The sequence below is a fragment of the Oncorhynchus kisutch genome, unplaced genomic scaffold (assembly GCF_002021735.2).
Source record: "Oncorhynchus kisutch isolate 150728-3 unplaced genomic scaffold, Okis_V2 Okis02a-Okis13b_hom, whole genome shotgun sequence".
Classification (NCBI taxonomy): domain Eukaryota; kingdom Metazoa; phylum Chordata; class Actinopteri; order Salmoniformes; family Salmonidae; genus Oncorhynchus; species Oncorhynchus kisutch.
In genome coordinates this window covers 6,141,246-6,157,080 of record NW_022261979.1, presented here as the reverse complement: position 1 = coordinate 6,157,080, position 15,835 = coordinate 6,141,246, and the positions used below count along the sequence as shown (strand labels likewise).

Below are 15,835 nucleotides of genomic sequence, written 5' to 3'. Positions count from 1 at the left end.
TGGCTTTTGACAACGCTTCAAGTTCTAAATCCATTTCAGCACACATTAGATAAAATGTTAGACAAAATGTTGAGTTTTAAATAAAAAATATATCTTTACACATATATTGTAATGACATAGAGACTATATCTTCGACCGTAACACCCTCGTACAACACAAGTGGTCTCTTTGTAATTGTCTTGCGTAAAAACGTATAATCGCTCTTTCCCATCGGTACAGGGACAAATGTATAGCTAATTGACCTAGACACATTTAGTCAAGGTGAGCGTCTGCTCAATTTAAAATAAATAATCTACTGTACTTCTTTGCAATGTGTTATTTGGGACTGAAATAGCCGTGCACTAATGCAATGACTCAGTTAGCTGTTGTTAATTTTAGCCTGCAAGCTAACCACCATGTAAAGCTGTGTTGTTGTGTTAGCTGTGGCAAGTGTGCTAGCAAACCGCACTTGTTTTGTTGGTGTTAATTAGCTATTCATGTTCAGGCCAAAGAATGGACATTTTTAAAAATGTTACAATGACAACAAAGAGAGACTGCCATTAGCTGCATTGCTGTGCCAGTCGTCATGTGGGATGCATGCCAATGTTGTGGTTTAGGGAGTTTGATATCACATAAGACCATCCGTTTCCCCTGCTAATATTTTCTAGTTGACTTGCCTAGCTATTTATTTAAATATAATTAACGTTATTACTATTCCTCATTTTAGGTCAAGGTAATGCCTTATGGTCAGGTTGGTTGTAAGTAACAACAGCTAGTCAGCTAGCTAGATAAAACAATGTATGTGGTGATGACAGGTACGTGTATAAACATTCGACTCTCCCCTGGAATAGGGCTCCTCCATGAACAACTTGAATGACCCCCCTAGATGGAACATGGGGCCAGACCCACGAGAAGGTGCTGCTGCTGACGGGAACAAATGGAATTATGCCCTCCTCGTGCCAATGCTGGGGCTGGCTGCCTTTCGTAAGTAGCCTGCACAGTACAGTGCTGTTACACAAGGACAGGATATTCACTATACATGACATGTGGCGTATATACAACTGAAGACCAAAGTTGTAGGCCAATCTTGTACTTACTTATAAGTAAGTATAAGCCTTATACTCTTTTGTGGTGACTTCACTGCATTGCCCTACACCAAATAGGTTGTCATTACAACATTATAACAGTATTATTACAATCACTACATATAATATTGCAGGAAAGTGATTGGGAAGTTCCGATGGGGTAGTTCCAACCGGGGCTTGAACATGGGACTGTTGAACCAACACCTTCTCTGAGGAGGGGAGGTTGGTGGGTTATTATATGAGAAGGTGTTTGGTCAACAGCCACAATGTCCTGGGTTTAAGCCCTAGTCAGGACTACGCCCTATAATAACTAAACAACCTCCCATCCTCAGGCTGGATCTGGACCAGAGAGTCTCAGACAGAGATCATAAAGGTCAAGGCCCGGTACGACCAGGACATGTCTGCCGTGACCTCCAACCTTGAGATGAAGTACAGAGACACCCTGACGGAGAACCGGCGGGCAGCGGCCATCTTAGAGCTGGAGCTGGAGAAGGAGAGGCAGAGGGTCCAGGGGTACCGCCAGGCCCTCATCTCACAGAGCCAGCAGGTCATGGAGGAACGCAAACAGCTACAGGTGGAACGAGAGGTAGGAGGACTTGACTTAAAGATGCACCCCGGGATCTTAAGCACAGCAAATGTGTAACATATAGCACAATTTGGATTTGTAACATATCACACATATTTCGAAATTCGTATGATATCATACAAATTGCAAAATTCGTAGCATGTCGCAAGAAATGGATGATGTAGTACACAATTGGATGAAGTAGTACACAATTGGATGAAGTAGTACACAATTGGATGATGTAGTACACAATTGGATGATGTAGTACACAATTGGATGAAGTAGTACACAATTGGATGATGTAGTACACAATTGGATGATGTAGTACACAATTGGATGATGTAGTACACAATTGGATGATGTAGTACACAATTGGATGATGTAGTACACAATAAACAGGGACCACTTTTGGCTCAGGAGCAACACTTTCAAAACTACAGGCTGAAATTATCCAAATGTTTGAGAATACATCTTTAACTTAGTTTTAACTTCTAGTGGAGCCTGGTAAGGGCCTTGAAGGTGTGAGGGGAATGTTGCTTTTAAGATGGAGTTGTTATAAGCTGAGGTTATTTGTTGATGTTTAAATTGAACAGATAGGGACAGTGAAAGAGAGACAGGAAAGGTATGAGATGTGTTCCAGAAGGACGATGGGTCAGATTCAAACCCATGCAGACACTGGTATACCAATATATGTGTACTGAAAGGGGAAAGGGGGATACCTAGTCAGTTGTACAATTGAATGCCTTCAACTGAAATGTGTCTTCTGCATTTAACCCAACCCCTCTGAATCAGAGAGGTGCAGGGGGCTGCCTTAAATCGACATCCACGTCTTCGGCGCCCGGGGAACACTGGGTTAACTGCCTTGCGCAGGGGTAGAGCAACAGATTTTGACCTTGTCAGCTCAGTGATTCAATCCAGCAACCTTTCGGTTACTGGCCCATCGCTCTAACCACAGTGCTGTGTAACTAACCACTAGACTAAACCCTGAAGCAACAGTTGAGATTTGTATTATCTTGTGTTTACTAAACATTTCATTTTCAAATCGCCAGGCTCTGGAGCAAAAGAAGATTAAACTTTTAGAATCCGGCGCCGCTGGGGCCGTCCTCCAACACGCTCTGGCCAGAGAGAGTGACTGGCACCAGAGGGCCTCAGCCATGCTGAAGGATCTGGAGGAGGACCTTGTGGAGAGACAGGGGGCCTACTGCAACCTGCTCCTCCCCAGGGAACATAGGCTGGAGATGGAGAAGAACCTGCTCCTCAAGGTGGTGAAGGAACCGTTGGGAACGGATACAGATCTGGAGGGAGACCTGAAGGATATCTTTAAGAACGACCGCTACTGTGCCAAAGGCAACAATCGCCTCCTCAACGTGAAGAAAATGGACAAGAGGAAGAATGGTAGCTTGATGTGGCTCTACCTCAGATATTGGCAGCTGCAGGTTACCATGGAGACGCATAAACGGGCAGAGGACTCAATACTGGGAGTCAAGAATGACCTCAAGTGACCTTGATAGGGTTGACCTTGATAGGGTTGACCTTGAGTATATAGTAACAGTCTTCTTGACTGCACAAATGCTTTCTTTTTTCACTAAATGGTGAATTAGTTTGTATATTTCATTTCCTCTACATCATTTTATGACTCTTGACAAATGTAAACGCTTACTTTGTTACTAGTGAAACACAGTAAATGCCAATGGAATTGTCATTGAATGTCAGGGATATTTTCACAACTATAGTTTTGTCTTTGCACTCCAAACCCAATGTTGGATGATATGATACAGTATCATGAATTCTAGAGGAATATTTCCTTTTGATAAAATCATGTATATCCACATTGGACATCACAGCTGTTTGGTCAGTCATGTAGAAAAGAATAGTGATATACTTTATTTTGACAGAATATACAAAGTTATAACAGACTGTGGTTGTAATGACATGTAATATACTGACATCTCTGACTAGATACTTTGTGTGGGTTATTTAATTAGAGGTATTGGTTGAGTAAAGCCCAGGACTGACAAGCATTGCTGACCATAGCTTCCACAGGCTCCATAAAGCTTGAACTAATGTAAACTGAATCGAAGTAATAGACCTGAGCAAAAATTTACATTTTATTCATGTAGCGGACACTCTTGTCCAGAGATGAAGTTTTGTAGGGGAAAAAAACCAACCACAGTTATTGCAAGAAAAGCCTTCTTGGAAACAGCTGTTATTAGTAGAAAAAAGCCAGGAAGAGAAAAACAAGTGCAAAATATTCTGAGGCACAGCAATTTCCTATCAGTTTTAGTCCATCTCCGGCCAGGGGCGATCCTGCCCAGGGAAGGCTGCCGTTTCCTGGCTCCTGGAGGGAATAGTGGATGAACAGCTGAGCTCTGGAAGTCTGGATAGGGTTGGCAGTCATCCCCTCTAAGACACCATCCTCTCTACAGTCCCACTCCAGTTATTTTTGACCTTTTCCCGTTGAAAAACAATATCCTGGGTATAAATGTAGTGATGTAATGTGTACTTAAGAGCCAACAAAGAACATACAACTTCCTCTATGCCGCCAATCACTTCAGCTACTGAAATCTGGTTTTAAAGGGGGCAATCCAGGATTTGAAAAACAACAAAGCAGTCACTCTGCTACTTGCCCCTTTAAAGGGGAGGTGCCTGCATGAGGCGACCTGGGCATGGCATTGAAGATACGGAAGCCCTGTTTGGTGGCAAAGTCCCAGGCCAGGTCAGCCACCTGCTCAGCTAACCTCCCGGAGCCGGTTTGTCCTGTAAAAGAGGGATAGTTAAGACTACAACTACATATTGTTCATAAAACAGATGTAAGGTTAACATCTGGACAGACTGTTAGGCCAGCTAAATAATACTATAATCTGGACAGACTGTTAGGCCAGCTAAATAATAATATAATCTGGACAGACTGTTAGGCCAGCTAAATAATAATATAATCTGGACAGACTGTTAGGCCAGCTAAATAATAATATAATCTGGACAGACTGTTAGGCCAGCTAAATAATAATATAATCTGGACAGACTGTTAGGCCAGCTAAGTAATACTATAATCTGGACAGACTGTTAGGCCAGCTAAATAATAATATAATCTGGACAGACTGTTAGGCCAGCTAAATAATAATATAATCTGGACAGACTGTTAGGCCAGCTAAATAATACTATAATCTGGACAGACTGTTAGGCCAGCTAAGTAATACTATAATCTGGACAGACTGTTAGGCCAGCTAAATAATAATATAATCTGGACAGACTGTTAGGCCAGCTAAATAATAATATAATCTGGACAGCCTGTTAGGCCAGCTAAATAATAATATAATCTGGACAGCCTGTTAGGCCAGCTAAATAATAATATAATCTGGACAGCCTGTTAGGCCAGCTAAATAATAATATAATCTGGACAGACTGTTAGGCCAGCTAAATAATAATATAATCTGGACAGCCTGTTAGGCCAGCTAAATAATAATATAATCTGGACAGACTGTTAGGCCAGCTAAATAATAATATAATCTGGACAGACTGTTAGGCCAGCTAAATAATAATATAATCTGGACAGACTGTTAGGCCAGCTAAATAATAATATAATCTGGACAGACTGTTAGGCCAGCTAAATAATACTATAATCTGGACAGACTGTTAGGCCAGCTAAATAATAATATAATCTGGACAGACTGTTAGGCCAGCTAAGTAATACTATAATCTGGACAGACTGTTAGGCCAGCTAAATAATAATATAATCTGGACAGACTGTTAGGCCAGCTAAATAATAATATAATCTGGACAGACTGTTAGGCCAGCTAAATAATAATATAATCTGGACAGACTGTTAGGCCAGCTAAATAATAATATAATCTGGACAGACTGTTGGGCCAGCTAAATAATAATATAATCTGGACAGACTGTTGGGCCAGCTAAATAATAATATAATCTGGACAGACTGTTAGGCCAGCTAAATAATACTATAATCTGGACAGACTGTTAGGCCAGCTAAATAATACTATAATCTGGACAGACTGTTAGGCCAGCTAAATAATACTATAATCTGGACAGACTGTTAGGCCAGCTAAATAATAATATAATCTGGACAGACTGTTAGGCCAGCTAAATAATACTATAATCTGGACAGACTATTAGGCCAGCTAAATAATAATATAATCTGGACAGACTGTTAGGCCAGCTAAATAATACTATAATCTGGACAGACTGTTAGGCCAGCTAAATAATACTATATTCTGGACAGACTGTTAGGCCAGCTAAATAATACTATAATCTGGACAGACTGTTAGGCCAGCTAAATAATACTATAATCTGGACAGACTGTTAGGCCAGCTAAATAATACTATAATCTGGACAGACTGTTAGGCCAGCTAAATAATAATATAATCTGGACAGACTGTTAGGCCAGCTAAATAATAATATAATCTGGACAGACTGTTAGGCCAGCTAAATAATAATATAATCTGGACAGACTGTTAGGCCAGCTAAATAATACTATAATCTGGACAGACTGTTAGGCCAGCTAAATAATACTATAATCTGGACAGACTGTTAGGCCAGCTAAATAATAATATAATCTGGACAGACTGTTAGGCCAGCTAAATAATAATATAATCTGGACAGACTGTTAGGCCAGCTAAATAATAATATAATCTGGACAGACTGTTAGGCCAGCTAAATAATAATATAATCTGGACAGACTGTTAGGCCAGCTAAATAATAATATAATCTGGACAGACTGTTAGGCCAGCTAAATAATAATATAATCTGGACAGACTGTTAGGCCAGCTAAATAATACTATAATCTGGACAGACTGTTAGGCCAGCTAAATAATACTATAATCTGGACAGACTGTTAGGCCAGCTAAATAATAATATAATCTGGACAGACTGTTAGGCCAGCTAAATAATACTATAATCTGGACAGACTGTTAGGCCAGCTAAATAATACTATAATCTGGACAGACTGTTAGGCCAGCTAAATAATACTATAATCTGGACAGACTGTTAGGCCAGCTAAATAATAATATAATCTGGACAGACTGTTAGGCCAGCTAAATAATAATATAATCTGGACAGACTGTTAGGCCAGCTAAGTAATACTATAATCTGGACAGACTGTTGGGCCAGCTAAATAATAATATAATCTGGACAGACTGTTAGGCCAGCTAAGTAATACTATAATCTGGACAGCCTGTTGGGCCAGCTAAATAATAATATAATCTGGACAGACTGTTAGGCCAACTAAGTAATACTATAATCTGGACAGACTGTTAGGCCAGCTAAGTAATACTATAATCTGGACAGCCTGTTGGGCCAGCTAAATAATAATATAATCTGGACAGACTGTTAGGCCAGCTAAGTAATACTATAATCTGGACAGACTGTTAGGCTAGCTAAATAATAGTAATATATGCCATTTAGCAGACACTTTTATCCAAAGCAAATTAGTCATGCATGCATAGATTATTTTATGTATGAGTGGTCCCGGGAATCGAACCCACTATCCTGGTGTTGCAAGAGTGATGCTCTTCCAACAGCTACAGAGGACCAAGTAATAGCTGACAAGCTATAAGATCCAAACAATGTACCTTTACGAAGCTTTATTAATTGTCATTGAAGATATTGCCTGAGACACAATCCTAAACTCTGGTCTATGTTCTGGTACCTGCAATGGTACTCTTGCTCTCTCCCTGGTGGCTGGCTGCCAGGCAGAAGAGGTGGAAGGCCATGTAGAAGTTCCAGTCTGGGACTCCCTCCTCCAGACCCATAGAGCTGCAGTACTGCCCCATCACCTCCTCCACAGTGGGGATACCCAGCTGGACTAGGCCCCTGTCAGATATACCTGTAGGAAACACAATGAAACCACCACTGTGTTGATCTATTGAATCATAACTATACTGAACAAAAATATAAAACGCAAAATGCAACAATTTCAAAGATTTTACTGAGTTACAGTTCATAAGGAAATCAGTCAATTTAAATAAGTTCATTAGGCCCTAATCTATGGATTTCACATGACTGGGAATACAGATATGCATCTGTTCGTCACAAATACCTTCTTTTTTTTTTTAAAGGTAGGCGTGAATCAGAAAACCAGTCAGTATCTGGTGTGACCTCCATTTGCCGTATGCAGTGCATAGAGTTGATCAGGCTGTTGATTGTGGCCTGTGGAATGCTGTCCTACTCCTCTTCAATGGCTGTGCGAAGTTGCTGGATATTGGCAGGAACTGGAACACGCTGTCGTACAAGTCTATCTAGAGCATCCCAAACATGCTCAATGGGTGACATGTCTGGTGAGTATGCAGGCCATGGAAGAACTGGGACATTTTCAGCTTCCAGGAATTGTGTACTGATCCTTGCGTCATGGGGTCGTGCATTATCATGCTGAATCATGAGGTGATTGCAGCGGATTAAATGGCACCACAATGGGCCTCAGGATCTCGTCACGGTATCTCTGTGCATTCAAATGGCCATCGATAAAATGCAATTGTGTTAGCTGTCCATAGCTTATGCCTGTCCATACTAGGGCTGTCCCCAACTAAAATAAAATATTGGTCAACCGAGAGTAGTGCTTTTCTTTCGACCAATCGATTGGTCAAAATGTTTAAACTTATTTTTCCATATATAGACAGACACACCCTATGTGAATAAGAACCAACTACATATGCACTGAGCTTGTCTGATGCTTTAAGCACACTATTTGATTATATAAAATGAACGTCACACAAATGACTCAAGAAAGACCCCGATGGTCACAATGTGTTAAAAAAAAAATACAGCGAGTGCCTGTGTGACTGGCGCACGTTGTCTCGCTCTCCTCCCTACTGCAGCGAAAAGGCACCACAACACAGCAAGTGTTTATTGCGCTGTCCATGCTGAAGCTGCCACATCATTACAGCCATTTAGTTTCTGTCTGGATTCTGACTGAAAAGTTCCGTTAACGAAATCCCTCATTTGTTTTGGAAAAATGTTCCCTCATCACTCAACCCATACTCTCTTTACGTAAAACATGTAAGCATCGCATGCATGTGACCAATAGGGCCTGACCTATAGCCCATCATAATCACATTAATAAATTGGTTATAACAAACTCCGAACACAGTTATGTTGACTGCAAAATGGATGTGGAGGACGTGAAAAAGAAACTCGAAACGGGTGAATGTTTACTGGTTGTTCAGGAGGGAAAGGGGAAGTCAGATCTGTGGAAGACATTTGACTTGGTTGTGGAGACTACTGGAGATCTAGAAAAAGAAAATGTATAGGAGCAAGCGTTGCGTGAGTATTATGTGCCAAACAGGTGTTGTTAGATTACAATAATATTATTATTTTCTCTGACCATTTGGAACAGTAAACAACACCAAATAAGTGTACCAGAATCTGTTCTAGCATAAAAAATAATAAAAAATACATAAAGCCTTTATTACAGCAGACTAAAAACAGTCGCATGCACCTTTCCAACAAGTCAGTTCAAGAACTGCCCTGGTCAACTGTAAGTGCTGTTAAGTAGAAATGTATAGGATCAACAACGGCTCAGCCGGGATGTGATAGGCCACACAAGCTCACAGAACGGGACCACCGAGTGCTGAAGCGTGTCCTTGGTTGCAACACTCGCTTCCAAAGGCAGTTTGGACCTCGGTAGTAACGTCAGCACAAGAACTGTTCGTTGGGAGCTTCATGAAATGAGTTTCCATGGCCGAGCAGCCACACACAAGCCTAAGATCACCATGCGCAATGCCAAGTGTCGGTTGAAGTGGTATAAAGCTCGCTGCCATTGGACTCTGGAGCAGTGGAAACGCGTTCTCTGGAGTGATGAATAACGTTGCACCATCTGGCAGTCTGACTGACAAATCTGGGTTTGGCGGATGCTAGGAGAACGTTACATGCCCCAATGCATAGTGCCAACTGTAAAGTTTGGTGGAGGAGGAATAATGGTTGTTTTTCATGGTTCGGCCTAGGCCCCAAGTTCCAGTGAAGGGAAATCTTAACGCTACAGCATTCAATTACATTCTAGATGATTATGTGCTTCCAACTTTGTGGCAACAGTTTGGGGAGGGCTCTTTCTTGTTTCAGCATGACAATGCCCCTGTGCACAAAGCAAGGTCCATATAGAAATGGTTTGTCTAGATCGGTGTCGAAGAACTTGACTGGCCTGCACAGAGCCCTGACCTCAACCCCATCGAACACCTTTGGGATGAACTGGAACGCCAACTGCGAGCCAGGCCTAATCGCCCGACCTCACTCATACTCTTGTGGCCTAATGGAGTCCCCGCAGCAATGTTCCAACATCTAGTGGGAAGCCTTCCCAGAACAGCAGAGGCAGTTATAGCAGCAAAGGGTGGACCAACTCCATGTTAATGGCCATGATTTTGGAATGAGATGTTCAACGAGCAGGTGTCCACATACTTTTGGCCACATAGCCTATATACACTATGTTCAATCTATCAAATCACTTATTATTTTCTTGTCAAACTCAGACATTTCTCTCAAAACACAGGGATGTCGATTCACAAGGAACTGGTATTATCAGAGGACCAAAAAACAGTAGGTTATTCTGGCTGGAATTGCACATAATTACATTACCTGACCACCCCCAGTAAAACTAATCCCATCTGAATATGGTTTAAGGAATTGTTCTCAATCCCAATATGCTGGTTAATTTTGCTACTATGCACATAGCAACATAGGGAAAGGTGCCAATTCTATGGTGCACTGAAGATTATCTTTCAGAACTGCGGACAGCGACCGTATCCAACGCAGGAGAAAGCACATTTGTTACAAAATAATATTAGATCTATTAGCGTTGCACCATTATTTTGACATAATATAACCACATGCACATTTTAGAGTGGCCTTTTATTGTCCCCCAGCACAAGGTGCACCTGTGTAATGATCATGCTGTTTAATCAGCTTCTTGATATGCCACACCTGTCAGGTGGATGGATTATCTTGGCAAAGGTGAAATGCTCACTAACAGAAATGTAAACAAAGTTGTGCACAAAAATTTGAGAGAAATACGTTTTTTGTGCGTATGGAACATTTCTGGGATCTTTTATTTCAAGCTCATGAAACATGGGAACAACACTTTTGTTGTGTTTATATTTTGGTTCAGTGTAAATGCATATTACTTCTAGGTTATATCCCAAATGGCACCCTATATACTGCACTACTTTTGACCAAGGCGCATGGGAATAGGGTGCCATTTGAGTTTTATATCCGTGGACCTGGTAGGGTGCAGTAGTATGGTTAGGTGGTATAATGGTACCTGTCAGTAGAGGGTTGTCCTGGGGCAGGCAGTGAGCCATACAGCTGAAGGTCAGGTCTGTTAGAGGGTCACCCAGTCTGGAACGGCCCCAGTCCATCACCGCAACCACCTCTGGCTTCTCTGGGTGGAACACAAGGTTCTCCAGGCTACGGACCAGAGGGGGTTTTGGGTTGGATTCATTTCACCACGGCTGTGTTCAAAATGGCACCCTTTTCCCTTCATAGTGCACTACTTTTGACCAGATCAATGGGATTAGTACACTATATGGGGAATAGCGTGCCATGTGAGATGCACACCTAATCAGGAGACTTTTCAAATACAAATATTACTGCTGGTTATGTAAATATGTACATGCTGTGTTTGTGTTATACCTGAAGCTTCCATGGATCAGCGTAGATCTCTGGTGTTTGGGGAGGTGCAGAGGAATCCACTGTATAAGTCTCTCCATGGCTGGAATGGGCGGAGTCTCACTGTCCCTGTACTGCTGAGTCCACCACTGTACCTGAAGCCCCATGTAATCCACTACAGAGGAGAAAGAAGGAGAGAGAGAAGATGAAGGAGAGAGTGAAAGAAAGAGAAGGAAAGAGAGAAAGAGAGAGAGAACGAGAGAGAGAAGAGTGAAAGAAAGCGAGAACGAGAGAAAGGAGAGAGTGAAAGAAAGAGAGAGGAAAGAGAGGAAAGAGAGAGAGAGAGAGAGATAGAGAATGACACAAAACAATCTTTGCTAAATAAATGAATTACCTGGCTCGCCGTAGTCCTCCAGGCCGACTGCTCTAGTATCTAGACAGTGGATCTGGCAGAGTGTGTGTTGCATGGCTTGGTACAAGGCCCTCCTGTCCCCGGGGGTCAGGCCTGGCAAGGAGGGGTCACTGAACATCCTCCCTAGACAGACCTCCATCAAGAGGAAGGGAGCACCCAGGACACTGGGCAACACAACCACATACAGGAAGAAGACAGAGACAAAAAAAAAAAAAGAATCTAGAACTATGTAACGTGCATGAGTGTATGTATGTTTCTGTGCTTGTTTCTGTGTGTGTGTCTGTCAGGCAGGGTGCGTTCTCACCTTGGGTCCTCACACAGATCAATGATCTCTGGAACAGGGATGCCGGATCCACTGAGAGATTTCAACAACCTGTGGAGTAAAGAGAAGAGAGTGATGAAAGAACACAACGTTTCTTCATACAACTGGAAATGAACTAAAAGGTTAATGATACAAATGGTGTCACAAATGACATTCTATTCCCTACAGGGCACTGCTGTTGACCAGGGGCCCATAGGGTACACTATATAGGGAACATGGTGCCGTTTGGGACACAGACACAGTGATCTAGATAGAAGAGACGGATGACCAATCCAGATGCTGATCACTTCCATCTCACACCCATCTAATTCCCACAGCTTGGTAGGTGGTGTGTTGGAGGAGCCCAACCTGAACTCTGTCTCCATGGCTCGGGAGGTCTTCTGCTGTTTCCTCAGGAGGAGATGGCGCCCTCCAGTGGTCAAGTGATATAAGGAGTTTGACTGACTGGGGTTGAGTTGTTGGACAGCAATAGAGTCTGCTTCAGATATAGAGACAGACAGCATCAACAGTAAATAGAGACACCGGGTGTGTCCCGAATGGATTCTTATTCCTACTTCTTTTGACAAGGGCCCTTTTTAGGAATAGGGTGCTGTTTGGGACGTAGCCATCATATAGGTGAGCTTTCTAAACAGACATCATAGATCAACATACATGTCTTGGTCCTCCCTTCCTCCAGTGCCTTTAGAGGCTACGGGGCTTTCTACTGACAACACTGAGGTAATATAAATTCTATCAATTTCTAGACAGACATCATAGATCAACATACATGTCCTGGTCCTCCCTTCCCCCAGTGCCTTTAGAGGCTACGGGACTTTCTACTGACAACACTGAGGTAATATCAATTCTATCCATTTCAGGACAGAAGTTTTGAAATGTTCTGACGAAGCTCTGACAAAGGCCAAGAGGCCGATACGTAATATTTTAAACTACATACTGGCAAGAGTTGTGTGCAAGTTTTTCTTTTTCTTTAAAGAAATGGGTAGATGTACCTTTGTCAGACAGATGGAGAGCCTTCCTCAGGTACTGTGTGAGTTGGTCCATAGGGAGCTTTGTGGCCACAGGGGCAGAACCAGGCCCAGGAACAAACCCTGACAGGGGGATCCCCAGCACCCCTTCCAGCTCCTTCACTGACGCTGCAATGTCCCCTACCTGAAGAACAATATCTATCACTCACCGGTGGCTCGGTCACAGAGTTCCCTAGTGTTTGGTGACTACAACGAAGCTTGGGGAGGAACTTGAAACACTGCTCAATGAAACAGCGAGATCATTCACTAGGTTGCAGTCACTTGCACAGTACACCACAACATCTCCAAGATAGAGTGGTATGTGTATGGGGGAGTTAAGAATGCAGAGACGCGGCTCACTCACCTTGATAGCATGCATTCCTAGCTGGGCAGCTGCCTCAACGTTTAACTTCAGGTCATCCAGAAACACAGCCTCATGGGCAGAGACACCCAGTCTGTTCAGACACAGGTGGTAGATCCTAGGGTCTGGCTTACTGAGGCCCTCCCTACACGACTCAACTATCTACAACCAGAGATGTGGGGAGAGAGGAGTAATGAGATGGGAAAGGTGGGAAAGAGGGATGGTGAGAGGCAGGATGGGGACAAAGGGAGAGAGAGAGAGAGAGTCTACATTGTAATCATAATGCCATTTCTGTACTCAAACACTGAAATTTGACATAGAATTACACAGCTACTATTTGTGTTACTTTTACTATCATTACTAAATAATGTATGCGTCCCAAATGGCACCCTATTCCTATGTAGTGTACTACTTTTAACCAGGGCCTATAGGGCTCTGAATAAAAGTAGTGCACTATATAGGGAATAGGGTGCAATTTGGGACGCAGTCGATGTAACCATAAAATGCTTAGTCACCACATCGAAGAGAGAGTGGTTCAGAGGCAGGAAGGGGTCACCGTTCAGCTGGAGGAAGTTGTTGCTGAGGACAGCAGTCTTCAGGCCCCTGGAGCGAGCACACAAAATGGCCTCCATCATGACGGGTAGAGGCCTGGTCATTGGCCCACTGGTCAGATTAGACAAGAATGAGCCAATGGGAACAGGACTTCCTGCCTGAGGGTGGAGCAGCAGAGGGGGATAATGAATTAAGATGTGGGTTCGAATCCCAAATGGCACCCTATTCCCTAGTTTAGTGTACTACTTTTAACCAGGGCCCATAGGGTACAGGCTGTACGTACAGATAGACATGGCTAGTCGTGATGTAGTAGACATAAGCTCACTATCTCACTGCACTGCCTGCCGAAGGTCTCCACAAACTCCTCAGCCCCAATCTCTCCACGCATGAACCTCTTCCACGTGTTCACCTCCCCACCTGTACTGATGGCCTTGCCCAGCGTGCCCAGAGGAACACTGTTCTGTTGTTCAAACACTAGAGAGAAAAAGAGACCGAGAATATTATGTTGCACTATATTGACTTCTATGTTTATTTTGATTGAACCTTTATTTAACTAGGCAAGTCAGTTAAGAACAAATTCTTATTTTAAATGACGGCCTACCGGGGAACAGTGGGTTAACTGCCTTGTTCAGGGGCAGAACTACAGATTTGTACCATGTCAGCTTAGGGATTCGATATTGAAACCTTTCGTTCACTAGTCCAACGCTCTAACCACTAGGCTCCCTGCCACCCCTATGTATTGAGGCCCTTTCTTCCATTAGGAGTTGAATGGAAATAAGTAAGTCTACCGTAATGGCCTATTTTTGATGTTGGGTTATACAAGGCTTGTGTGGTACATTGTGTGGCACATTGTGTGGCACATTGTGTGGCCTATATAACATACCTGTTGCCAATTTGACAGGTGACGGAATGAGAACTCCATACATGTCAAAAATGACAGCTTTGTAAGTGGAGATGGCAGCAAAGCTTCTGTGACAGAGGCTAGGCATCTTCAGACTCCACAACTGAGACCTGAATCGTGCAGCAGTCTGCATCTTCTTCATCATCATCTTGGTTTTGCACAAGAAAAAAGTACAAAGATTGTTAGTCAAATGGGAGAAGAGAACACTCTAAAACAAGTAAAGATTGCTGCCCTGTTTCTGACAAAAATACCTCCTTGAATTTATCAAAATCTTAACATTGAAAACATGAGACAGTAGAAAAGTTCCCCCCTTCTTTCAATCTGACCTCTTACTTCAACGTTGTCACTGTCAGGCAATGTCAGATAGTTGTCAACGTCTCTCTTACCTGTGTTGACCTTACGCAGGCTAACGTTGATTGCAGAATATTATGTGATAGTCTTGTATTCTAGAGACATATTTGCAGTACTGTTTACAATGCAGACATGTTGTACTTCAATGTAGGTCATGTGATCATGGCGTGTGCTTACGTCGTTACGTTGTTACGTCCTCTATTTTATTTAGGGTAAATATCTGAGCAGAAGAATGGGAAGAAGACTGATATGTACTCATGATATGAGTTTATAACAATAACGATCATTTACCAAATGTGTTCGCAAAGGTAAAACAATTTGCAATTCATTCCAAAGAGGACAATGCACTCACAAAATACATGAGAATGTATGCCATCAGATAGCTAGAAGCTGGCTAACAGTTTTTTGGCTAGCTATTATTCTGCAGAGCTTGGCAAATTAGCTTGCTGCTAGCAAGTTAGCGTTTTCGTCGGACAAGCTAATAGCTAACCCAAATAGTGGTTCGCTTGCCATTTAATCTGTGAAATACATGGGTTTCATTAATATATTCATCTTAACTTTCTTTGCCCTTGTCATATCACCATCGTTTAGTTGGCTAGTAATACGTTAGTTAGGCCAGTTAAAAATATAACGTTAGCCAGCTAACTTATTGCAAAGTTAACTAGTTACTGTAGCATTAGGTACCATAGTAAATGGA

At 42.5% G+C, this 15,835-nt stretch overlaps 3 protein-coding genes across 19 annotated transcripts in view; 2 read left to right on the top strand and 1 right to left on the bottom strand.

Moving 5' to 3' along the window:
* The first annotated feature begins 105 nt into the window (after window positions 1-105).
* Window positions 106-3,589, top strand: LOC109877529 (coiled-coil domain-containing protein 127). Its single transcript, XM_020469767.2, has 4 exons — window positions 106-261; window positions 831-963; window positions 1,397-1,650; window positions 2,679-3,589. Exons 2-4 carry the CDS (start codon window positions 840-842, stop codon window positions 3,129-3,131), a joined length of 831 nt encoding a protein of 276 aa, XP_020325356.1. The 5' UTR covers window positions 106-261; window positions 831-839; the 3' UTR covers window positions 3,132-3,589.
* Window positions 3,493-15,309, bottom strand: LOC116359233 (acyl-CoA dehydrogenase family member 10). 5 transcript variants are annotated; one of them, XM_031811718.1, is made up of 13 exons: window positions 15,174-15,309; window positions 14,770-14,935; window positions 14,212-14,360; window positions 13,850-14,044; window positions 13,338-13,496; window positions 12,959-13,118; window positions 12,318-12,447; window positions 11,952-12,020; window positions 11,630-11,811; window positions 11,260-11,410; window positions 10,889-11,034; window positions 7,292-7,468; window positions 3,493-4,386 (listed from the first exon to the last, which is right to left on the bottom strand). In XM_031811718.1, the coding sequence occupies exons 2-13, from the start codon at window positions 14,933-14,935 to the stop codon at window positions 4,241-4,243; spliced, it is 1,830 nt and encodes a 609-aa protein (XP_031667578.1). In that variant the 5' UTR covers window positions 15,174-15,309; the 3' UTR covers window positions 3,493-4,240. The 5 variants fall into 5 exon arrangements, with proteins under 5 accessions (XP_031667578.1, XP_031667579.1, XP_031667581.1 ...); XM_031811719.1 differs by having other exon boundaries at window positions 3,499-4,386; window positions 12,318-12,444; XM_031811721.1 differs by lacking the exon at window positions 14,212-14,360 and having other exon boundaries at window positions 3,499-4,386; window positions 15,174-15,293.
* Window positions 15,310-15,326: 17 nt separating this feature from the next.
* The window catches only part of LOC109877214 (PHD finger protein 20-like protein 1), a 28,864-nt gene continuing 28,355 nt past the window's right edge, over window positions 15,327-15,835 (top strand). For 7 of the 13 annotated variants that reach the window (XM_031811705.1, XM_031811711.1, XM_031811710.1 and 4 more), the window contains exon 1: window positions 15,328-15,446. The gene's annotated coding sequence lies outside the window, so the exon portion shown is untranslated. Of the gene's footprint in view, window positions 15,447-15,835 lie in introns of all 13 variants that reach the window. The other 6 variants (XM_031811708.1, XM_031811716.1, XM_031811707.1 and 3 more) reach the window with 1 other exon arrangement.

Bases quoted from the DNA above. Each gene is read 5' to 3' on its own strand.
- LOC109877529 (XM_020469767.2), top strand. From the start codon at position 840: ATGAACAACTTGAATGACCCCCCTAGATGGAACATGGGGCCAGACCCA. The intron at 964-1,396 runs GTAAGTAGCCTG...TCCCATCCTCAG, and splicing joins GCTGGGGCTGGCTGCCTTTC to GCTGGATCTGGACCAGAGAG. The intron at 1,651-2,678 runs GTAGGAGGACTT...TCAAATCGCCAG, and splicing joins AGCTACAGGTGGAACGAGAG to GCTCTGGAGCAAAAGAAGAT.
- LOC116359233 (XM_031811718.1), bottom strand. From the start codon at position 14,935: ATGATGATGAAGAAGATGCAGACTGCTGCACGATTCAGGTCTCAGTTG. The intron at 14,045-14,211 runs GTGAGCTTATGT...CTCCACCCTCAG, and splicing joins GCAGGCAGTGCAGTGAGATA to GCAGGAAGTCCTGTTCCCAT. The intron at 11,812-11,951 runs GTGAGAACGCAC...TGTGTTGCCCAG, and splicing joins GATCTGTGTGAGGACCCAAG to TGTCCTGGGTGCTCCCTTCC.